The sequence below is a fragment of the Micropterus dolomieu genome, linkage group LG21 (genome assembly GCF_021292245.1).
Source record: "Micropterus dolomieu isolate WLL.071019.BEF.003 ecotype Adirondacks linkage group LG21, ASM2129224v1, whole genome shotgun sequence".
In the NCBI taxonomy this organism is placed as follows: domain Eukaryota; kingdom Metazoa; phylum Chordata; class Actinopteri; order Centrarchiformes; family Centrarchidae; genus Micropterus; species Micropterus dolomieu.
In genome coordinates this window covers 30,402,166-30,428,005 of record NC_060170.1, presented here as the reverse complement: position 1 = coordinate 30,428,005, position 25,840 = coordinate 30,402,166, and the positions used below count along the sequence as shown (strand labels likewise).

The 25,840-nt window shown below is 40.5% G+C and overlaps 1 protein-coding gene across 3 annotated transcripts in view; it reads right to left on the bottom strand.

Moving 5' to 3' along the window:
• Positions 1–3,284: 3,284 nt before the first annotated feature.
• The window catches only part of LOC123960964 (transmembrane protein 132C-like), a 51,202-nt gene continuing 28,646 nt past the window's right edge, over positions 3,285–25,840 (bottom strand). Inside the window, exons 1-5 of one of the 3 annotated variants that reach the window (XM_046036027.1) lie at positions 21,382–21,431; positions 16,132–16,340; positions 9,689–9,962; positions 7,110–7,301; positions 3,285–5,130 (exon numbers count right to left, since the gene is read on the bottom strand). In XM_046036027.1, coding sequence (XP_045891983.1) covers positions 3,961–5,130; positions 7,110–7,301; positions 9,689–9,962; positions 16,132–16,298 — 1,803 coding nt within the window. In that variant the 5' untranslated portion in view covers positions 16,299–16,340; positions 21,382–21,431 and the 3' untranslated portion in view covers positions 3,285–3,960. Of the gene's footprint in view, positions 5,131–7,109; positions 7,302–9,688; positions 9,963–16,131; positions 16,341–21,251; positions 21,314–21,381; positions 21,432–25,840 lie in introns of those variants that run through there. The other 2 variants (XM_046036028.1, XM_046036025.1) reach the window with 2 other exon arrangements.

The following is a 25,840-nucleotide window of genomic DNA, read 5'->3' as shown; positions in this document are numbered from 1 at the left end:
ATTCAAAGGAAGCAACATAAATCAAGCAGCAAGTAATAATTTGGAAATTGCAAATACAGACCCTGCACATTAGGACCACAGGGAGCCCAGCCAACCATTAGTGAGAGTTTGTTGGTCTCACATCATCAATTTAATTAAAAATCCATTTAAGATGAAGGCCTGGGGAAGGTTTTTTCTTTTCCTTTCAGGGAAGTAAAGACTTCAAGTCCAACAAAATTAGTCTTGAGTCACAATGTTTCAAGAATCGAAGTGAATACAATCATTATATCTCCTGTGACACATCCCAGCAGGTATAAAAACATGTCTAAAACCGGAGCCCAAGGGGATGGAGAGACAGAAGGTCTTAAATAGGCTCCGTTGTTCTGTTCATCCTGTTGGGAGAACCTCCTGAAGAGGTTGAAGCCACCGACTATGGTCACGGAAAAAGAGTCACAGTGGTGTTTTAATTACAAAGGGCCCTCTATCAATCATGCCCCTTGTGGCTGACAGTTAAATCCCTCACAGACCCACACTGGCTCTCCTCGCCCTTCACAGTCCACAGACTGAGCACAGCATCCATGGTCCCAGCACACAGCACACGCTGCACATGGACCCCGCTTCAATTCCCTGAAGCCACCGATAGAGCCACACAAGCAGGAAAATCACATAGGAGAAAGAAAAAAACAAAACAACATTTCAGGACAGAGCAGAAACAGACAAAGGAAAAGGAGAGTTTTTCCTCTCTATGTGCGTGTGTGCATGTAGCTAAACTGTGGATTTAATCTTTAAAAGCAAAATAGCTAAGCTGATCTTGATTTTTCTTTACTTACTAAACTCAGATTCTTAAAAATCACTTCTCAAAATACTTTACCAGAAAATATCAGTTTGGCATTTTTGGAAATACGCTGTGCTTTCTAAGGCTGGCCCAAATGTCACTTTTTTGAGCTTCGAAGCTTCGATGGTAATTAAGAGTGAATAATCAAACCTTGTTAAGGCTAACAGACCCAAGTGCAGGACTAAGAAAGGAAGGAGTTACAGTTAGTGACTCTGTCTCTAATCAGCCACCTGTCCACCTGTTTACTGGTTACCACTTATTATTTATTTATTCACCATTCTCTATTTCAGTGCTGTTCATACTATGTCATATTGTATATACTGTGTACCAATACACCTACCTCAGGTCATAAGGTCATGCGTCTTAGTTATTTTTCCAGCATCCTTTGCACTATGCTCCATCACACTGTGTACATGTGTACAGGTACACATACATGTATGCATGTATGTGTACCTGTATATCATATCCACCTTCAACATGTACATAATGAGAATAATAGTTTACTCTTGCATCCTTTGCACTCTGATCACTGCACTATTTGTCAATATGTCTATATTGTTTTGTGCATAGTGTGTATATTAGTGTTGTCTATACTGTAGTTTGTGTCTGATTTTATTTTATTATTATTTTATTATTGTTATGGTACTTTTGTATGAGTAAGCACATCATGAGCAATGTACAATCCTGAGTCAAATTCCTCGTATGTGTACATATACGTGGCAATAAAGCTGATTCTGATTCTGATTCTAATTTAAGGGATCGGATATTGAGACGGGGAAGAGAGAGGTAGAGTGAAAATAGATGCATGCCGAACCGGGTTGGTGGCAGCTGTACAGAGCAGGGGGAACCGAGTTTGATCCGAGCAGGACCAGAGCAGAACCTGGGAATAGTTTAGCCAGGCAGGGGAGAGCAGACGGGATGAGAGCTATTTCCAGTAGCGGGACTAAACAATAATAATAATTCACTTTTAACTTTTACTATAGTGACTAAATGCTTTTATTCTACAATCTAATTATTTAAATGTATTCATTATGTAGTTGTTTGTTTGTTGTAGCCTAAAGTTTGCTGATTCATTTAAAAATTTAGGAAATTTCGCTGTTTTGATCTATAATGAAATTATAAAAGTTAATTAATAAAGGCCATAACTGCCACACTACTGTTGTCATCTCTCAATTTAATGTGCTCATTTCTTCATTTTGTTTTCCCTTTGATGTGAACTGGAGCGTTCACTGCTGTGTGCGGAGGTCATGTGCGCGTAAAAACCCCTCAATATTCAAATCTCAACGTTTGAATATTCTAATATTCTAACATTCAGGTCCAGGCCTAGTGCTTTCTTGATGAGTGCATTGATACCACTCTCACCACGAAGTAACTGCAATGACCAACAAATAGTCCGTCACACAACACTGCAAAACCATGTGTCCTTTTTACACTTAAAGAGCCAGGCTAGCTGTTTCCTCATGTTTCTAGTCTTTATGCTAAGCTACTGGCTTGTTTCAATTTGAACCCATTTGTTGATTTTCTTTTCAATGTACTGCTTCAGCATGCATTGGATCAATAGCAGCAACACAGAAACAGAAAAGAGAATCAGTCAACAAGCTGCTTGAACTAATTAAATAAATGTAGAAAGCCACTAAACTTTCATGCAGGTGTCTGGAGGGGCTCCATTCAGTGGTAACTGTTGATATAACTGAGTTTATCTAAATGGCATCCCTAATTACACTCAAGGTAGTACTACCATTTGCTGAAGTATCTCAACTCCCCTTTTTCCAAGCTAATATTGTGAGCTTTGCTGATTAACAATCTCATCCACACTGCAGCAACAGTTGACATAATGTGAACATTTCTCTGCTTGATGGAAAATAATAACACAAAAAAACGCAATCAGCCAACACCACTGTGATGATAATAACATTCACTGAGCAAAATGCAATTTTTCAGCCGACTGCCTTTGTTTAGGAAGTTTTCAGAGATGATTATTATTTGTGCAATTATATAGATAATAAAAGATCCATTTTCAAAAAGAAAACATTTCCCACCTTGCCTGTAATTATCCCTCTGTGTATCCAAACGCTTCCCGAGAGATGGAGGGTACATTTCATCCCAGTTTGTCCATCAGAATGCTTTTTCCTGGGGGCTATGGGACAGAGGTTAACAAGACCTTAATTGGCATTTTCTTCAAAGCGTACAAAACTTTAAACGAGGAGGTGACAGTAGGAAATGCCACATTACCATGTTGTCCAGCCATTTAGTTAAAAAGCCCCTTCATACACTGCCTGTCATGTTGGGGAACTGTGTGTTCTAATAGACGAGAAGAGAGTATTAATGGCCACTGCCTCCCTCCGTCGGCCAGCATTAAAGGGAAGCAGATTGTGTTTTGGCCCGTGGGTAAATTGCATCTCATAAAATACTCTTGATACAAAGATGAATGTGTAATTGGTTCCTGCTGCAGTCAATAAAAACGAATACACGCTCTTGACATTGTCGTGTATTTCTTAAATGTTATGAAAATACAATATACAGAGCAACAATACAATGCTTTGGAGACAGTTCGGTATATACATAACAGGTCTTCTGCCATGTTAACAAGGATGAGAATGAGCTGGAAAGTTGTGCCTTTTTTTCCCCAACAACATGCAGAAATTTCTCTTCGGTTGCTTTGGCCTTTCCAGAACTCTTCCATAGAATAAGATTTTGGCGTAGGAAATGAATATCCAAAATGTTACAAAACTTCCAAAACCATTTAATGTGCACACACATTCGAAACATCTATCTAGTCATGTTACAGTTCGTTTTAAAATCTACATGTCGTCTCAGTATCACAGGTCATAGCTTCTGCAGATCAGTCCTTACTTTATTCTATCTAAACCCTGTAGTAATAAAATGATGATAAAAAGGTAATCATCTGTTAAACAAATGAAAACAAGAACCACCTGATGTCGTCATTCGTCTACAAAGTTTTCATTAGTAATTCAGTCACTTGTGGAATCAAAACAATCCTCTTATATGTGATGACCCTTTGGCAGTTTGGGTTGATTCTGAAGTAAATTCCCTCTTCCTTCACCTACTAGGGGTCTGGTTTCTATTCAGAACCACTTTCGTCTGAAAGGCAAAAGGGTGAGTTTGTTACAAGTGCACAAAGTACATTATGCCACGTCTTTTAAAGCACTGTCATTTAATCTTTCCATGTAATTGCGCAACTCCTTGGAGTCTCCCAGCTCCATGTCTTGGCACACCCACTTAATGTCCTGGCAGTGGCTTCCAGTCAGTGTGTTAACAGTGGGGTAGCTATTGTCTGAGGGGATGGTGGTGAACGTGGTGAACTTGACTCGCTTCCTCTTGGTGGTGGGTGAGTCTCCTTTGCTGTCCTTGGGTATGCAACCTGTGTCTGCAGCCCGGTGCACTTGGCCCTGTACGTTTTTCTGGGCCGAGCCTCCGTTCAGCAAGTGGCTGCCTTCCTCTAGGCCGCTGCTCGAGTCCATCATGGAGGTCTGTTCCTCCTGCTGGGGTGACAGGCTGATTTGGCTCTCCAGCAGCTCTGCCTCGTTCCCCAGCCACACCCAGTCGTGGGCATGGTTCATGTTCTCCTGGCCCTCAATCGAGAGTTCTTTGTGGCGGTATTTCAGGGTATAGGAGATGCAGTTGATGAGAAAGACCAGGATGGCAAGGCAGAAGACCCCCAGCAGGGCGTACATGCCGATCTCCAGGTCTGTGAGCCCACGAGCTGTCTGAATGAGATCATCTTCCATATTGCGACCACGGGGCAGGTCCACTTGTGCAGGAAAGTCAGCAAAGTCAATTGGCATGTTCTGGCTACTATCATCTGAAAGTTTATCCCCATTGGGTCTGCGCATTATTGCGCTTCTAGTAGTGGTGGCTCTCCTCAACACCCCATCCTCCATGTCAGAGATGGAGCTGCCATAATAGTGGGTGTCAAGGCCGGTCCTGTCCTGGGAGGGTGAGAGCCTGCCTCTGTTCTCCATCTCGTCTCCATCAGGGCTGTAGTCACTGCTCCCTCCCCTTGTGCTGTCAGTATGACCAAACTTCACCCTGACGTTACAGTTCCCCGCAGCCAGGACACTGCGGCGCTTGAACTTCTGGCAGACCTCGCAAACAGTCATTTCCACCCTGACCAGCAGGCCTTGGCCCTCCGCCTCCGTCACAATGACAGGCCATTTCCAAGAGGGGTTCTGCCGCACTGTCACTACTTCCTCATCTAGGGAGGTGGCTGTCAGGACAAAAAAGTCAGCATTGTACAGGTCTAGAGGAGCCACAGAGCCGTCGCTGAATTGTAGCCAGGCGCTGATCAAGGCCTCCTGTGGAAACACACACACACACACACACACACACACACAACAATATGCAAAGAGAGAGAGAAACAGAGAAAATAGTCAGTGACACGTAGACAACATGCTGTGGTTTGGTATTATAAAGACATTATAGTGCTAAAATCCTGCATCTAGCCTAATGTCATGGAAACAATCGGGAACTGATAAAATTGTTTTCAGTGTATTAGCTCTGAAATTATTATGAAATTGCACAGCCTCTTTGTTGGGTGGTTAGAGCATTAACCAGATGTTGTTCAGGTACTCTGTAATATCCTATTGCTTGTTGCCACCAGATTTTATTCTCAGGAGTGTCGTGAATTGGTAAAAAAACACACCTACAATGATTATTTGCATTTGAAGTTGCTTTTGTCAAATCACCACACAGACAATATATATGGAGCCTTCTAATTGCAGAATACATTGGAAATACAAGCTCACTAAGTCGCATGGTTCTGCTAACTCAGCGGCTATTCTCTCTAAGCTGAAGGGGATACAAATTAAAAGATAATCAGAAAAGATCAAACAACAACTATAAACACTGTTTATGCGAATGAGGATTTACCATACATAGGAATCTTATGCCTTCTCCTACTGCAATATCACAATTTGCCATTTAATGTTGTGGAAGGACAAATCCCCAAAGGCGCACAAGTAGATCCCCACAGTGGTCTGGTAATGCTCCCTAATTACTGGCACCAGAGGACTTACAGTGCAGTGCTGCCTGCTTATCTTCACACATTGCATGTGGAGATAGGGCAGATAAAAGGCCTTCCCATCCTTCCTTACTTGGAGGAGGAGGCTGAAGAGGAACGTAAAGGAGCAGTTCAGAGGAACTTGTGAGACAGCTTGATGGGCAGATCAAAGAGGCCACAATGAGAGTAGCCAGGGCAAATGAGAAAGAGAAGCAAAATATGACACAACGGCCAAGTTCGGGCTGCAAGTCATATTTTGGTACAGAAGCTGTGGTGTTGCTTTTGCATGCTCGGAGATTAAGCTCCCGTTTTTATTAGCTGCCCAAGGAAACACATTCTGTCACACTCTGGCTTTCAAGCCTTGGAGTTAAGAGGGTTAGGGATGGTGGGGAACAAACAACTAGACACGTGTACATGAGCACATGCACACTCACAGCTTTCTTTGATTGTAAAATTGCTCATTCAAGGACCCTGATAGTGTGAAATGGAATCTGGAAGTGAGTCTTTTGTTTTGGAAATCACAGTAATCAAGGCAGCAGAATGCACATTTTTGGCTTCAGTAGATATATAAAATTCAGTTTGTCATCAAATGGCTGTCAAATCATTGAAGAATAATTTAATATGATAGTAAATAGTAAGTGTAAAACAAATTAACAATGTCTTAATCAGACCTGACTAAATAGCGTTTGCAAATAATTACTGGTCTTTGTTTTTAAATCTATTAAATCATTTTCATTTCATTTATTTATTTAAAAGGGGCAGCGCACAGTAAAACATAACCGATCCAAATCACCATCAGTTTTGTAAAGGAGGGTGTGTATTCAACCTGACTACCTGACTTGCTTAATTTTTATTTCAAACGTTACTTCAGGTCACTTATATATAGGGCTGTATCTAACAGTTCTCTTCATTATGGTTTAATTATCTTATTAATCAATGGATTGAACGTTTTACAAAGTCAGAAAATAGTGAAACGCTATTCATATTTCCTGCAGCCTAAAATGGATGTGAAGGAGAAGATCAAACTACTTGTTTTATTTGACTCAGATATGACAAAGGAAAGCGGATAATCATCACATTTGAGGAGATGGAACCAACAAATGTTTGCAATGTTTGCTAGAAAAAAATAGCTTATCAGAATAGTTGCAGCTTAATTTTCTGTCCACTGATGCAGCTCTGCTTATACATATTACTTGCCTGGGTCAAGACCTTTGAATTAGGAGTGTAATATCAGGAAATGTCTGATATCAGGAAAATATATTGCAGTATCCTCACCTGTTTGGCACTCTGCAGAACCTCCTGTGTGGTTGTGGTAGCCAGGATGGCTCTGTTGCTTCCTGGACTGAGCTGCAGGCTCATGGAGAGGCCGGTCACCAGCTGGACCCCCAACTCTGTGATGGTCACTTTGTCATCTACCACTGTGATAGTCTTCTCTGCCAGGATTGAGTCTGACAAAGGAGACAACACCTAGGAAGTACAAAAGCAAGACAGTAAAGAAAAAAGAGAAATAAAGAAATAAACAGATAACCTCCGTAAAAGGAATTTTGAAAGGAAAAGATGAAGATTTTGATTTCCTTCCTTCCAATTCCGTGGTGATCAATTACAGCTCTGATACAACAGTAGTGACTTAAACATACTGTGTAGTCTGTTCATGAAGGTTTTTTAATTTCCTGCTCTAAACACCCAGGGATGGGGGGGTCTTTTCCAGGAGAAATCAGCAACTGTAGCTGAACAGAGAAAAAAAAAACAACAACTATAAAAACTTCTTCAACAGAAAATCCGAGCAGAAATAAGTCACCACTGGTCAAAACGGTTGATTGACAAGTGACTTCTGGCAAGTAGAATGCAAAAACATCACATCAATGAGTACTGAGCAGTGAAGATGTCACTGACATGAAAAAGCGGATTACCACAAGTTATAGCTGATTTAAGAAAATGTCTCCTTCCAAGTGTTTCATCTAACATAAAAGGCTCACAAGCCCCTGTGCAATATGCAAAACGATACACAGAACCTACTTTTTATTTTATCTCTTTTCTCAGGTAGAGTAGATCAAACAACAACTCGACTTGGCTGCCATCCAACCCCCATACCTCCTGTAGGTAAGAATCCATTCCCTTTGATTAATACTGGTTATCCAGCGGAAAGGCACACTTTAACCCCAAAACAGAAGCAAGAAGTCTGACTGTTTTATGATGAATGCAATGTGTGGTAAGTGTGACTTTTCTCTGCATGCATATCTTTTCCTCATGCATCAGTCTGTGTGGCCCATGCCCATGGCACAGGTAGTCACAGCTGTCAGACCTTCGCACTTTTCATGTTACTTGTTTTGTGAGAGGGTGGATGATTTTGCGAAGGTGAAGGCACGTCTGCACACAGACAGGCAGATGAGACGCCGACGCCAGGAAGCATATCCTGCTTGCACAGATGTCATTAGGAGGCTGATATCCATCCAGTTAGCCTGAAGAGCCTGATAAACCAAGGGGGCCGAGGGGGAGGACGCACTCACTGCTGAGAGCCCACAGCACAAGCTGTGACACATCAGTGAGCACCTGTCTGCACTAGACCAAAAGAGGTACTAGTAAAACCGTAGCAGAAACAGTGGCATCTGTTATTGTCTCTGGAATAAACAATATGTCCATGTTCCTACAGTTCATTATTCTAACATGTATTTGCGTTGTGCATAATGGACCATAGTGAAGTTGATTAAATCTACTTCATGGTGCTTTAATACATGTTTTTTAGTATAATAATTCAAATAATTTGATGTTCCCAATTTAATGATACTTTAACAGTAATACAATAATTACCGTATTTATTTTGAGATACCAGAATAATAATTATATTCTGTATTAAATACTGTATATTCTGCTATAAATAGTCTAGTATGTCCTCTGCACTGCATTTTAGATTGTGCGTCATCAGGTTTTCACAGAAATCTGCACAATAACTTGATGTGACAAGATTGGAAATAGGCACTGATCTTCCAACACAATTACAACTGAAGCTTTGAAAGATTCCCGCAATAGCAGGTGGTAAAATGACTGATTGGATATTCAATGTTATAAAAAGCTGTTTCTGGATCCTCCTCTTTCTTTCTTTTTCGAGAAGCGAAACATCTTTAGGTATCTTCCACCAAGTCCTGTTGCCCTTAATTTAAACTTCTTTGGATAACTGTGACCTGGATTACTGAGAATCTTCATAGACAGCGCCTATACCATTAACAATGCCACTAACATGAGGCGAAGGCTACAAACTATGACCTGTTTATATAAGCTGGCCTATTTAGGAACTACTGCTGAGTTCAGGTTTATTACAACTTTGCTCTTATGCTTGTGGATTTAGCCCTCATTTCTAACGATTACAGTAACATTTTATTCTACAAAGTAATTGCTAAGATCTTGGAATATGGCCACATTGCTCCAACAAAGTCCAACAGGGCAAGAAACATGATTGAGTAGTCACACAATCAGACAGGTTGTAAAAAAGCCAGCATTTCAGCCAGATTATTTCAACCAGTTTGTTTAAAAACAAAAATTGAAAGTGAGCTACAAAATGTCAACAAAAATCCCTCATTGCACAGGTAAACTGTGTGTGTGGGAAAACTATGGAAAGTACAAAGGAAAAGTTGAACCAGGAAGTCATACTTCTTGTTACCCCAACAGACATTTTAGTGCTGTTGATACATTCCCAAATCTCAGCAATTAATTTGATAAATACAATTTATTATTTACTAGTAATAGAAGTGATGCAAATAACAAACTGGAATTAGTCTTTAACAGTATTGTGATATATTTTAAATGCTACACATTAGGTCCTTTATGCAATGCTCTTTTAAAGCTAACACATGGCCTACCTGAATAGTGGTCACCCCCATGTCGAGTCCCACCAGTATCCTCCTGTCCAGTAGCCGTGCAATGTGGGGGTCCTCTACCTTCAGAAAGTCCCAAACCATCTCCGTAATGTCCACCTGCCAATCAGTGCCCAGCATAAAGTTTGTCTGGCCTCGAGGATCAGCTGACTCAGCTACAAAATGGGTCAGGACTCTGATCATGGCATGCTGGTACTGCAGAGTGCAGCTTCGTCCTCGTCTGTCTTCATCATCCTCATCCTCGCTGTCCCGTGTAGGCCTGGTAATTAAAAAAACAACCTGATGTGCAAGCTGGGAGCAACTTGAATCTTTTTTAACCATGCTAGTGGTGTCGTCCAGACTAAAATATTTCAACTAACTATTTACAGGTAATTATTGTATAGACTGTCATGAACTTTGGGACAGACATTAATGTCCCCCTCAGGTTCAATTGTTGCAAGCTGTTACTTTGGTGATCATCTCACGTTTCATCACTTACTATCATCAGGTGAAATTTTAATTTGACCTTCCCATCAGCCTCAGCGGTACTTTGTGTTTAATGCTAATTATCAAATTTTTGCATAACACGCTGAACTGAGATGGTGAAAAACATCAGCACTGCACTCTGCATTGATGTGTGGTTTGTGGTATTTTCAGTAGGGTTTAAATTACACTGATCTCTGTCAAATGTACACACACATCAGTGTAACTCATACAGGGATGTTTACGTGAAGAAGCTCAAGTAATGATGCAGTGTTGTTAATTAAACCACTAAGAGAGGATCGATCCAGTGTATGGCTATCATTTTTCATTCTCAGTGTCTCTCCTTCACCATTTTGGAGCACCCGGTCTGGATTGTGAATGTGCATACACCTCCTTACTGCTTTACTTAATAGCCTCCCTGATTGCTCTGTTGCTAGCAAATCTAATTGTATTACTTTAGGCAACAAATCAGCTCACTCTTTCTTACCAGGAAAATTGCTAGGAGTATGACAAACTGGGTTTAAATGGTTACAATACAGCTGCAATATATCATTAGATTTTGCCCATAACTGTTAGTTTTTTTAAATTTTGCTTCAACAAACAACTTTATAAAACAACAGATAAAGCACCCTGAGATGTTGAGAAAGCAATGTTTGATCGGTCGATCTGGGAGAATAAATGCTGTTACAGCTCTTCAGTCGTACACTGGAGCACAGTTGGGACACTTGCAAACAGAAATCTGCTTTGTCAACAAAATTACTAATCATGTACTGCACTGTAGACTTGCACCCGCCTTTTTGTCTAATCATAATCATTTGTTCCTCTGTCTCTCTTTCTCTCTCTTGCACATACACACACAGTAGCAAAGGTTGTGATCATGATAAATGGAGAAGAAAATAAATTAATCTCTTAAACTGTTTTTCTTGTGATTGCTTGTCTCTTTCTGTCTGAATCCCCTGAGAAATCTGACTCCATGTGAAGCCGTGGGAATAAACATGTTAGCTGCACGCTTCAGAGAAAGAAAACAGTGAGATTTGGAGTTAAGGGCTTAACATCATCGCTGGCAGGACAGACTTCATATGCAATTGAATGACAGCCATTCACAGAAGAAATTATGCTCCTGTGGGTACTGTAGGATCCCTAAAAGAAAACGTATGGTTTCAGGATTCAACGAGGTTTGAAGAACAACAGGTGATCCAGCGAAATATCCCCAGTTCACACCGTAAATGTGTTTTTTAGACACTTAAATTTAGTGCCGTTGAATTCTGACTGAACTGTGGTGTCCAAATACAAATCATACAATACAAAGTTGACAATTTTAACTTTTCTCTATTGTTGTGTCTTCTAAATCACCTGAAAACTTTATATCAAAGTATTTCTCGATTACATTCAAAGTAAAAAATAAAACAAGAATTTAACACTCAAAAAGAACATCAACATGTTTATAAATGGGTTGCTAAATAATCTGATTCAGTATAACAGAATGAAATTATATGAAACTATATGAATGGAAAAGACATGGTCAAATTCATTGCAGTCTGGGAGCAGACTACAGGAAGGAGAAATTAACATATCGGTCAAAGTATTATCACCATACCAGTCTTTGATGGATGTCGGTTGATCAGTTTGTAGATCTGCTATTTGGCCTTTACGTTGCATTGCTAACACAATCTGTAATAGTCTATAGTGTTTTAATTTTTGAATACATATAATTATGCATGTTCATAAATGCTAATTCCACTGTTATGACTTATATCATTTTACAAACAGAGGTAGAACACTCCACCAAAATTCTAGGCAAGGATAAGGTTTATAATAATACTTTTAGTTTTCAAAGAGCTTCCTCCCTGGGTTACCTTAGTCCTCCATGGCTAATTAAAGGCCAGCCTTCAAATTCACATATGAACTATGAGCTGCATGAAATTTAGCACTTAGATACACCATTTATTCCAACAGACTAAGTAGGTTTGTGATTCATGAATTTGTGATCAAATATTCATTTTTCTTTTAAATTTTCTGTTTTCTCAACACCCTCTCCACGTATTTACATATTATATGCAGGGGAGAAAACCACCTGCAAATTATTTCAGTCACCGCCTTTCAATTATTCTAATGGCAGTAATTAAAGTTTCTCACCACTAACTGCTTTGCTTGGATCCTTTTGAGTCATATTGTTGAATTTTTTGAGCGTAAACAGAATTTGTTATTTGACATTCAAGGCCAATGAATCGACAAATGGCACTGATGTTACGGGAGTATGTACTGACATATTGCTTGAATCAGCATTTAAAGAGAATACTTGTAAGGACATGTATACATTAGGTGTAATGGATACAGGAGTAAACAAGCTGATATTGAAGTCCTACCATTTTAACTCCGGTATAAATCTGATATGCCGTTGCTTAAGCAGCCATCTCAAAATCTAATCTAAGGTTAATCTAATAAACAAATCACACTGAGCGCCGAGAATAACCTGCTTCACAAAGCAATTTTTCTTTCCGCTTCAGTCACTCTCAAACCCAGTTCTGACCTCAGAGGAGATGCTGCATATTAATGTGTGTGTCATGCCTATTTGTGTTGTGCCCCACAGATCATGTGCTGTAGTTGTTTTGGCATTTTGGGGCATTTTCATTTACTGCTACAATGACATGACGGAGGTCATTTGGACAGGAATAGGCAGTGCTGCTTCTATATCTACAGAAACAGGAACTGTCTGACAATGGTTGATTGTTTTTTTTATTGTTTGAATCTTTAAAGGGAATCCAAGCACAGCTGTTTGTTTTACAGCAAAAAGAGAACAGTCAGTTCACACAGTTGAGACAACTCAGTGTAAAAACAACATTAAAAATGTAATAATAAAAAGGTAACTGCTAGAGATTAAGACACTATAAAATGAGGAAAAAGGCATCTTAATATACATATCTTAAAAAACGTGTTAAAGGAGTGGTGCATGCCTGAGTGCTACGCCTACACTTTGGTTTGCTGTCTGCGGAGGCTTATCTTGTCCCTGTTTTGACAGCGCTTAGGCAGGGAAGAGGTGAGCCATACAGGCAGTGTCAGTCAAAAACTGATGTCTCTTTATTTCTCCTCCCCCTCCATGTCCCCATTGTGGCCACGACTTCCCAGCCTTCCTGATAGAGGACAGTTCTGCCACTTGCTATTGTCACTCAGTACGTTGTGGGCCTATGGACAGTGGACCAATGCCCATTCTTGTCAACAGGCATAGTGCTACTTCGCAAGGTCACGTCTGTTATCCCCTGATAAACAATGCAGGGCCAGGGTGGAAGACAGGGAGAAACAAAGCTCTGTGCAGCAGTGGTACTGGCGTCAACAATGACAACACAACTCATCTGTCCCCACTGATAAAGTAATACCAGCCCACAGCTGGGAAAGCAACATACTCGACAAGCCATGGCATTAGTCGAATGCTGTACCTCTGTCACTCAAAATAAGAAAGGAGCAGGGATAATTAGAGTAGCCACACTGGTGCGTGGGATGACTCCCAAGTCCAATCTCAATGCTTTTCCAGAAGTAATTACTGCAGGTAGGCTGATGGCTGCTCCATCAACTGATGGATTTCAACAGTTGCAGAGTAGCACTGCACAGCAGCATTGGCAGAGGTGCTGATAGTGATGAGACCCCAGGGGAGAGGTCTGACCTCCAGACAGCTCTAATAATGTTCTGTCCTACTGACGACTTAAGAGGCACAATGGCAGGCCACCTTAAGCCAGTCGTAATGACAAGCTGTATCGCACAGGTCAGCCATTTTGTTATCAGCCAAGAAATGTCAGTAGGACTGAAGTCAGGAAGAGACAGGTGAAGTGGTGTTCAGTCTGATCATTATCTTATTTAAGGCTGCCATGATTGAAATCGAATATATCACCTGGAATAATGGCTTTTCGTTACGCTCTTAAACCAAGCGAGTACTGCTGCAAAAGTGGACAAGGGACTCTGACTCATAAGCATGTATGTGATGCCAACAGGAAAATCTAAGAAAAATACTATCGTTAGAGATGAAAGAATTCAAAGTGCATTTATAAATCAAACTTAGATCCACTCAAGGCACTGATGCTTCACTCCTCCTCCACTCTAGCGCTCAACACTGGAGCCCCCCCTAGTTGTGTGTGCTCGGCCTCCTCCTGTTCACGCTGTACACCCACAGCTGCATCCTTCGACATGGAGAGAACTGGCTGTGAAGTTCACACCACCATCATCGGCCGGAAAATAGATAATCTCACAGAGTGGTTGTTACGTCCTCAGGTGGCACAAGCCCAGAGGAGGAGAGGAGTAACAATAAAAAATTAGAACAGGGCTAAAAGAAACAAGAAACAGATTTGTTGCAAATAAATTAATGAATATTTATTTCAATTAAAGGAAAATACTCACAAATGAAAGCCAGGGTATATAACTAAACACTACTTTCCTACAAAGGAAAGTGAACCAATTGAATAACTGATTAACTATCTAACTGAACACAGCTGGCTACTTAGATAGGGATCACACTAGTATAACACCCTCCCACCACAGAGGGAGTACGACCACTGCACAACAACTCCACATGCAGCACTCCACACAGACCTACTGGTCCCCCCCCAACTGCAAACACCACAGGCAGAACTTCTGCCTGGTCCACTGACACTTAATCCACTTCTCTCCCAGTCAAAGTGGGGACAGCCGTGCACAATCACCTGGCTGCAGAGGGGGAAGGGCAGCACCTTGGAGAAGTACAGGAGGAGAGAGAAACACAACAGACACAAAACCAAAACACATGGCTCTAGGCCCATAACAGTGGTGCACAGAGAACAACCAACTGCACACATCAGCAAAACCAAGAAGCTGATTATTGTTTTTCGGGGTGGCGACGGTGTAGTGGATAAGACACATGTCTTTGGTATGAGACCAAGGTTCAATTCCCACTGTGACACATCCACTATTGTTTCCCTGAGCAAGATTCTTAATCCCTAGTTTCTCCAGAGGCGTGTGACATATATAGCAACTGTAAGTCGCTTAGGATAAAAGCATCAGTTACAGGAATAATTGTAATGTAATGTAGAAAAAAGGAGTTAAAGACATACACTCCTGTCTACATCAGTGGAGCAGGTGAACAGTTTTAGGTTCCTGGAAATCAACATCACAGAGAACCTGACATGGTCATCTCACAGCTACATGTTGGTGAAGAAATCTAAAAAAAACGACTGCATTTCTTAAGAAAACTTAAATAGGTTAAATTCATGTGCCAAGTTCTTGTCAGCTTTTACAGAGGAACAATAGAAAGCATCCTCACAGGAAACATCACAAACTGTCATGGGATGTATAGGCGGCCCAGGACCGGAGGGCTCTGCAGGGGGTGATTAAAACTGTTCACAGAAGATCATTGGTACCCATCTCCCGAGCATCAGTGATATCAGTGAGGTGAGGTGTCTACACAGAGCGTCCAAAGGATATTAAAGGACAGTACCCACCCCAGCCACAGCCTGTTCATCCTGCTGCCATCTGGGAAGAAATATAGAAGTTTCTGCTGCTGCACCACCAGACTGCAGAGAAACTTTTTCCCCCAAGCTATCAGACTTTTAAAATCAAATTCATCCTCAGCACTGCTTCACTGAATATAATTTACTTTTAATTTTGTTAATTGCACTTTGCAAAACAGAACAAGAAATGTAAGTGAGAAAAGAACCGTTTGCAGAAGGTTGAATTCTTACGCAAAACATAACAAGTAAATGTAAAGTAAAGACGGAGTCAACTTTTCAATGTTCCAATTAGCTAAATAACTAGCTTCCATTTTTTTTTTTTTTTTTTTTAGTGTAAATAAACACAGGAAAACAACTGTTTTGCTTATTTATATTTCTCTGGTTTAATCTCATCCTGACAAATCCAGAGAAATGTTGAATACACTAAGATTTAAAACAGTTGTTAAACGAGAGAAAACAATGCCCTGTAACTGACAGATGCATGCAGTACTGTACCTCTGACTGGTGGCCATAATGGGTACCCTCCACCCCCTGATCTGGCTCAGATCCGTGTCTGATACCTCAATCTGGAGGGGGAGTCGAGGAATCCACACATTGAGCTCCAGCTGAGCGCTCAGGTATCCGTAGGTGAAGTTCACCATCATCTTCACCTTGCCTTTCATCTCTTTGCCATTCACGAAAACGTAGTCACACCTGTCTGACACCTGCGTGGGGGTGGAGGGAGAGGGAAGGATTAAGAGAGGCAACATTTAAGCTGAGCTCCTCTGACGGTTGCACCCGATGACTACACATACACTGTAGGACGGCCCCTCCAAGTTGATTATAAGGCTTTACACTCCTGAGGTCTCAACTGATATAGTATTTCTGTAGTTATGTTGAACAAGATGAAAGGCCCTCTATCTGCACTCAAGAAAAGAGGGAGGAGGACATCTTTGAACCTGAGGGAAAAAAGGTCATGGTCTGTTCTTCTATTATAATTCTGCAAAGAGCTAAAAGAAAAAACCACCAGATAGAAACTATTAAAGATGAGAACAGTGTCTCTTGATAAAATGACCAAATTTAAAGCCATCTGTTTCATAAATTGCTTTACAAAAGAAATGAGAGGGCCATTTTTAAGCTATCAATAGACTTAACTCCTTGTTGTTTTGGCTCACTCTCCCCTCCCCAATGATTCTTCCTCTATTGGCACCAGCATTTGATTAATGTCCAGAATCCTCTCACTTTAAAAGCTTTATGATATGCAACCACTATAAACACATAACATGCGCAAATACACAGAAAGCCAAAGAGGATCTCAAGAGGGATCTCCAGCAGACACACACACACACACACACACACACACACACTCATAGAGGCAATACATCAGCATGTCTTAAACAGAGATACCCTGTTTTTTCTGGGCACTTTGTCAATCCTATTGATCCCATCATATTGCAGACTACTGTGGCTGGAACCAGATGGAATTAGATGGTCTGGGGAAATATCTTTTTTTCTACTTCCAAGTTATTTCTCCACTGCGAGATAAAACCATAAACAGCCATTCATCATGAAGCCGCGTCAGGATATCCTCTGTGACCAGGAAGAAAACTTTGTGTGTGACAGATTCTATAGCGGAGTGGGAGTTCGCACCACTTCACATCACCTCTAGAATGAAGCCAGCAATAGACTTTCAGTGGAAACTAAATTTGGCTGGTTTGTATGAATAAAAGCAGATATTTGAATTTGCTGCATTGATTTTATACAATGCACTGTGGACCACTGCATGTTTGGACACACGCATCATGGTGTTGCCTTAATCGAAACAGTAAGAGAAAAAAAGGTCATTCCCTTTTTTACATCCATGTAAACATCTTTTAGTGCAAACTGGACAAACATAATGTATAGATAGATGGTAGGGTAATGGCAAATGACCAGACAGTCAACAATTCTTTAGCGCCCTACACAAAGATTTTGTACCAACCAAATTATCGGTCAGTTGGAACCACTAAAAATAATAAGTCAAAGTCAAAACAAACACCAGGGACATTTATATAGATTTCGTAGCAAAAATAAATTTTTGTTTGGCTTTTTTGTTTTTTTTGCAAAAAGATCATCTAAGGTCATCTAAAAAAACAGAGGATTTTATTTTTTTTTACGCTGGCCTTAAGAATCTTTAGAAAGCCCTGAGAGAAAGCTGAAAAGTGTGCTGCAGGGCATTCTTCAAGGCTACAGCCAACCATCAGGGAAATGATGTCCTGCATTCTCAAGTGAATGCATGCAGTAACAATGTATATTTGCTGTGTTATTACAGCCACTAAAGAGTACAGAGCACACATAGTAGTACCTTAATGCTCGTGCACTAATGCCACCACAACACTGCAATGTAACAGTGACTGACAGAGTTGCTTAATGAACCTTTTGAACATTTCTACAAGGGCAGTGCTGCTTCCCTGGCTACAGTCAGTCATGGAGCAGATTGGGCTCCATCAGGGCTCCCAGTGTGAGAGTGTGTTTGAACTGATAAAGATGTCAAAGGAGTCCCTGCTCCTTATCAGCCCTCATTGTTCAGCTCTTTCTCTCTCGCTGCACTCAGTCTGCTGATACTGAAGTGGCTTTGACAGCCCCTTCGTCTCCGACTTTTCTCACATGTTGGGGCTCTGCAACCTGTCAGCACGAGCATTAGGTTGCAGGCTAGATAACACCTGACAGGGCTCCACATGAGGCTCAATGACCATATCTAACAGTGACATATCTGAATTCATGATCAATAAGATGGATGTTGCTCATAATTTTATTTATCCTATAGGCTTATTTTTCTTCCCACTTTCACAAAAGCCTACATGACCTCAGTTTACTCTTATTTGTTATAGAAAAAGAATGTGTAAATAAGTATGGAATTTATTAACATACAGCTCAGCTACACTATGTCCCATGACAGGAAAATTAACTGCCTGCTGGCATTTCTTTGATCTATTCCCAAACAACCTAAGCAGAAACAATTATGGAAAACATGGCAGCTGACATCCAGCCATCCCAACACATTACACTGACATTCTTATACCTTCTGCTGTGCTGTATTATTGGCCGACATAGCTCCAAATCAATATTTTAACATAGAAAGACAACCCTTAATTAATCAGTGGTCCCTTTAACCCCTCATACACTTCCCAGCAGGATATGTGCTGTGGCAGACTGAGGGTGGGACTGTCTCTGTGAATTACACACTTGCCGTCATTCTGATTCACAAAGTATCATAAACGTCCAGGAGGATCCACTGCCACATTAATCAGACACATTAGGCAGCTAACGGGAGAATACTTACAGAGGACATTAAGGCTGTCTCTGGATCTAGCCCAGAAAATTAACAACTCACCAGACAGATACAATCCACGGCAGATATGAGCGATGGGAGTAGGGAGCATGAAGGTGGAGTGAGCCTGTCTCTGGCTTGTACACAGAGTTGGCTTGACAGAAGCAATTAAGCCGCTCAGACTCCTCTGCATAAGCTACACCACTCACTTAAATGCAAGGGGAAGGTCTGTAAATATTCTAATAGCCCTGCTCCATGGAAGAAGTGGGTATAAGAGCCTGCTCACATCATGACCTTGAGTAAGTACAGTTCGTAGCTAACATGAAGACAGAAGATTTTCAATAATACGTAACGTAAAATAAACTATGGAACTTCTTTATGCTGTTGATCTTGTTTCAAGATTCTTTTTTGTGTGTCTGTGTGTGTGTGAGCAACTGAAATAATTTTCAATTAAAAATCCTAGGACTCAAATGTACAACGTATCCTTCAGCGTCCTTATGAAACGCCTTTAGGTTTAGGAAAACATTGTGTTTTGTAATAGATGGTAGATGGGTTACATTGGAGATACTTGAAAGGCCAGGGCGTCTCAAATGAAGGCTGAAGGGTACATTGTGGGTCAAATACCATCACTTTATCCAGCTTTCTAAAAACATTGGTATTTGATTCCCTGCTGTCTTTGTCTATTTTGACCATTTTGTCCATTTGAAACGTTGGTCTGCTTGCACTACTAAAGGCTACAAATTAATCAGTGTGCTTCAGTCACTCTTTTGCCTTGGAACTTTACTGTCCTTGAGCTGAGAAGCAGCTGATTCAGCTATACACACAGAGAAATAGGGGTATCATTTCTTTTCCCTAAAGGTACATTTGTCAAAAAAGTACCCTGTAAGGTACGGAAATGGTCTTTAAGGTGTTAACCGTGGACCTTTGTTTATTTTTAAAGGTACAGAATCATTGCTGACAGCAAAGGGTACATAACTGTACCTTTAACAAGCTTAAGGTACAGGCAAATGATGCAGAAAATCAGTGATCCCTCACCCCCGGGACATAAAGGGTTGGCGACGGCCCAGCGGATAAGACACATTCCTTTGGTGTGAGAGACCTGGGTTCAATGCCCACTGTGACCCATCCCCCAACGTGTCCCTGAGTAAGACACTTAATCCCTCGTTGCTCCAGAGGCGTGCAACCTCAGATACAAATAGGAATTGTGAGTTGCTTCGGATAAAAGTGTCAGCTAAATGAATAATTGTAAAGGTATCCCCACGAACACACATTCACTACTTAGGCTACATTTGTGTACAGATGGTGAAACAATATAAGCAATAGGCAGACTGTATGTAAAAGCAAGGGCGTCACTTTGTGTTGAAAAGACGTGGTGACATAAGGTCTGAGAATAGGGGTGTGATTAAAGATATTTTAACACTATTTTGAATAAATATTCCTTAATGAAATATCCGAGTGGGGGGTCTGGGGGACCTCCCCCTGAAGATTTTGAGCATTAAACTCTTAATTTCCTGCAGTCTGGAGACATTTTCTGCACCTATTTATAGAGTAAATGGCTCTATTTATATGAATGGCAGCACAAAATCCACGTAGCAGGTGACAATTCAAAATATAACAATAAAAGACATGCGGACAAGGTTGATTGGTGACCAAAATAAAAAATAATTGTTTTTAGTAGTTTAAGTAACTTCTTGGACAATTTGTTTCTTCTATATTTAAATTGCATTGCATGTTTTCTTATTGCGCAAATAAGATTCTTGTTCCAAGCTATTTTTCAGAACATATTTAACCAATTTTGCTTTCAAAAAGTGATGGGGACATGTCCCCAGAGACCCCAGTGTAAATGACACCAATGGTAACAGATTTGTAACATTTCATGTATGTGACTGGCACACAATGTTCACAAATTTTTTAAGAGCACACAAAATTACACAATCAGTTAAAACAATGGCTGTCCATCTGAGTCTGTGTGCTCTCTGTCTGTTTGTCTGCTGTTACTGTCTTTCTTTACTACAGAGTTGATTAAAACCCGAACAACCATTAACACAGTAGCCTATAGAGCATTGCAGAAAAATGTTTTCCCACACACTGCGCTCAACATTGGAATACACATGAATAAAAACATTACTCATTAGCCTAGTTAATTCTGCTCTCCTTGCCTTGACTTCTAATATGTCCACACAAGAACAGAACAGACACCTCTGCTGCAAACACAGCGGCTTGCCCTACCTCTTTCTTTCTCTCTCCCTGTATTTGTCAGCCCTGTTTACTTTCTCTATCAGCAGTGGGCTGTTTAATAAAGTAGCCAAAATGACACAGCACTCACGATTTCCACCCGCGATTCTGTTTTCACCGGCGGGTACGCGGAGGAGGATTGTGAATGAGAAAGCCAAACGAAACCGAAACCAACATTGTACCCAGTTGCACCTGCACCAAAGTGTTCACTGTTGCTTTACCTGGTCTGCACTTGTGAAATATCCACCGAGTCTTAGAGCGTAATGGATGACCATTTCTCTCAGTGTTTCTCTGCAAAATGCTCCGGACCCTCTGGCATATGCCAGAATTGCCAGGTGGCCAATCCGCCCCTGGTGCTACTTATCTACTTTAACCCACCCACAGTCTACACAGTCATTGCTGTGAACCAGGCTATATGCATTGACACTAAATCTAAACTGTCAAAACTCTAAATCCAGACAGAGCAACATGTATGTGCAAAATAATGAAGGCAGTCCTATGTGTGTCAGGAAAAAAACTGTTAAGAAGCAAGAGCAAGCAAGAAAAATCTCCGAAGAGGTTTAAAGAAAAAATGTGACCTGAGGTATTTCTTACAAATTGACGGTAATTATAAGTAGATGCATCATTTAATGTGAACTGTGATTCATTATTCAGGTTTAATGTCACTCTCTGTTTACTTATCACTAATTCCCCAGGTCAAAACTAGATAAATTAGTCATGTTTACATACAGTATCACAGGCTATGATTAGAAAAGAACTTCCCTGAGTGAGCAGCAGTGAGCACGCCGGATGAGTGCTCTGATCTAAAACTGCAGCTTTTTAAAAATGCATCTTTGACTGCAATTTAATTAATTTCCCTCTGGACCTCACTTAACCATCCCTAACTGATCCTTCAGACATGATAAAGTGGATCGATGTGGTAAAATATCCTCCCCTACTTTACTTTTTGATTGTGTTCCATTATTGCTCTTTAGTGTGCATTACTTGGGTTTGATTTGCTGCATCCTACTATCCTTTCTGATCTTGACAAGTTCAAACTGGAAACACAATTGGAAGGAGCCCTTGGCACAGCAAGGTGCCGTTTCAGGATACGGAGCAACATCTCATCCACTGGAAGCAGGCAATAGACAATGTGATTTTCTTCTTTTTCTATTGGGATTCTGCTGGAGAACGACTTCTTTGGTTTTTTTTGGAGAGCAAAGCCACTGATTCCAGGGCACAACTTTAACACTGTAAGGGTCTTTTTATTCTGTTGTGTTGTGCCCCAGGTTTGAAAGGGGCTCTAAAAATAAAGGAAAACTTGAGCAACCTGTCAGCAGTCACTGCATATCAAACACCCACTTTCATGTTGTTTGCTGGTGTTTGTTTATCCTTTCTGGAGGATTTATATAGATGTGCTAAACATAGAATATCCTCTCATCTATCTTTCACATAAGCTTTAATTGTAGTCTGTGAAGTTTCACAATACCTGCATAAAGTTTCAGTCATTAAATGTACATATTTGCTGTTAATTAGGGTTGGGTATCATTTAAAATTTTATATTACCAATACCAAAACCAGTACCCTTAAAGTGATACCGATACCAATAGAGTACTTTCGATACCTTGCATAAAATGCCACCTGTTGAAGCCATAGTAGTTGAATGATAGCCTATTGTTTTTTATTGTTGTTATGGACAAGCAAGGTTATTATTTTTTTTGTTTCAAATAACTGTATTGTAACATAAAAGTATTGGGAAATTGTATCAGATGGCTCCTCATTCTAATTAGTTCATCCTCACGGGTATTATACGGGGAAAGAGCAGCTAGCAAATTTTATAAATATTTGAATGAGAGAGGAGTGAAATAGTTTAGTGACCAAATAAGTTGTGGGAAATGAATTTAAGGTAATTTTTTGATAGGCTACTAGTGTTGAAAGTAAACAACGGAAAATTATTTTGTTAACTTTCATTCAATAAACTGAAGCGAAGGATCTCCGCAAGTGCTTTTTCCTTTATTGGTGGTTTCACAAATCTCCTCCAAAAACGACAGTGACGAGAAAGGAGTCTGTTTAAACAAGTCACTAAACTACACTAAAGCAAGGTCGTCACTTTGTGTTGAAAGGTGGTGGGGACATTTAAGGGCTCAGATTAGGGATGAGACGAAACACTTAGTACAAGAGACGTGAGAATACACAATATTGGAGTCACGGGAACAAGACAATAAGATACTCCAATGCTATGTAGAAGAACCCCACCTTCCACTGTCCAAAGACATGCGGACTAGGTTGATTGGTGACCCTCAATTGTCCTGAGGTGTGAGTGAGTGTGACTGGTTGTTTGTCTATGTGTGGCCTTGCGACGGACTGGCGACCTGTCCAGCGGGTACCCAGCAGCTTGTTTTTTTGGACAAGGCAGATCTGTTTCTTCTATATTTACATTGCATATTTACATTGTTTTCCTATTGTGCAAGTAAACCTTTCTCATAGAATCTTTATTTGTTATTTAACATTTTTGTTGCAAGCTAATTTTCAGAAAACTTTTAGCAATTGCTTTCAAAAAGTGTTGGGGACAAAAGCATGTCCCCAGCGTCCCCAGCGTCCCCAGCGTCCCCAGCGCAAATGGCACCTATGCACTTGTAGCAGGTCTAAAGCTATGCAATATTTTTAATACATTTATGAGAATGCCCAATTATGAATTTTAATATTCAGAAAATATTAATCCATAAATCTCTCGTTTCGGGGCACCACTGGAGTTATTATTAACCCAAAGTCTCCGGACCTCTGGGTAGCATTTTAATAATTATACAATTATTCACTAGTGATCAATTAGCTAATAATCACTCAATTTTCTTAAATCAATCAGTCAGTCTCATCTGAAGAGTGCATTCTCTTGGCAGGGACTTAGAAATAGGCAACACACACAATTCCTTGATTACAGTGAATTTATTAGCTAACTAAGGTGATATAAAAATGCGGTTATATACATCAGAGAAATAAACAATGGCTAAAAAATGAGAATGGAGGTCTATTGTGGGAGAATTTGACTCATACAGCAGCTAATGAATGCAATTAGATGATAACTCGGTTAAATTTGTCTAGGGGATTAAGGACTGAATATAATGGATTAACAACTATTGGACATCACTGACCACAGGATGCCTTGTTTTGCCTTACGGTAGGTCGGCGGCCTGCCTTGGCCTGTTGCACGGGTCCCACGCTAGCTGCCCAATTCCTGGCTTTTTGCTAGGGAATTCTCCGAGGTTCTCCGTGTCTGGAATGAAGAAAAACCCTCATGGGTTGGCCATCCTCCGTCTGGCAGTTCAGGTGTTCTTTGTTGCGCTGGCGAGACCATGTAGCTTGGTCTGACTTCGGTGACGTTAGCTCGACGAATAAAGCTTAAAAAGGGAACTTGGTTGTTCTTGAATTAGACTAGTGTAACTTAACGGACTGATAACTTTTAACAAAACAAAAGAAAGAAAATAAAACAAGTAAAGTTGCTGTTAACCGAGGGAAAAATCGATGTTGCGGCACTTCGTGTGTGTAGCTTCAAACGAAACAAAGGCTTTTGTTGCGCTGGGCCGAACTCTTAGGGCGTTGCCGGGAGAGGGGGCACGCCGGGTGCGTGCCGAAGCGCTGTTGAAGAGGCAGGAACAAAACAGAGCACAAAGAACAAGAGAAGAGAATTCGAACGACGTTGTGTGTCGCGCTTTTGTTGGTTGGGGCGTGGTTCCCCAGAGGGCAGTCCTTAGTTTCCCACAGGGCGGGCCATCTTTCTAAACTTTTAATATGTCTAAAAAAAAGGAAAAGAAAATCTATTTGCACGTATTATAATCAAATTTCTTCCCACAATCAAACCTCAATTGTTAAACGGTTGTACTGTTCTAAGTTTAAGCATTTGGTAACAGGAAAACAATTGTCAGTAATTAGACCTTAAAAGGTTAGCATTTCAGAATGATATCAGAGGAGAGGAACTTAACTAGCTTACATTGGCTGTTACACGTTCTTAGAGAATATAAGCAAGATACACGAATGGCATTAGATTACTGACAAGATAAATACGGAGTGACATTTATACATTAACGGCATTTCATACGATGGTATGTAATACTTATTTTGTCCACTTGGGGGAGCTCGGGTTACATGAGGATAGCGCTGATTAATCCTAAGACAATCTTTGCATAGGAGCTGGGAAATTCAGTTACTTAACCTTAAATTCAAGCTGGCAATTAAGTATAGGATGACATTTCTTTATCCTCATTTCTAAAGGAGGTGTCAGAAAGCATTGTGAACAAGCATTGGTTACACATAAAATGAAGGAATGTCATTAACCTTGCTGAAAATTAAAACACTGCAAAAGTAACTTAATTAGATTTTTTCAGCAATAATATCAACAACAGATAGCAACAACATGGTAACATAACTAATCAAATAGAGGCAAACGTAATCAAGTAACTAACAGATTATTTAATTAAACTAAGTAATGCTTCGAGTCTTTGGAGACAGCAGTCTGTTTACACAAAAGAAGTTCAGGGCTGTCCCTGGTGTCCTGGATTTTGTCACCTGGGCGTGAAAAGGAGTATCCCTTTGATGAGAGGTAATTAAACACAGAGCAAGGTCAGTTGCCATGGTTACGTGTGTGAGGGGGCGGTTTAGGGTTTCCTGTCCCCTCTTAAGGAGAGTTTCGATAGGCTGTTTGTAATC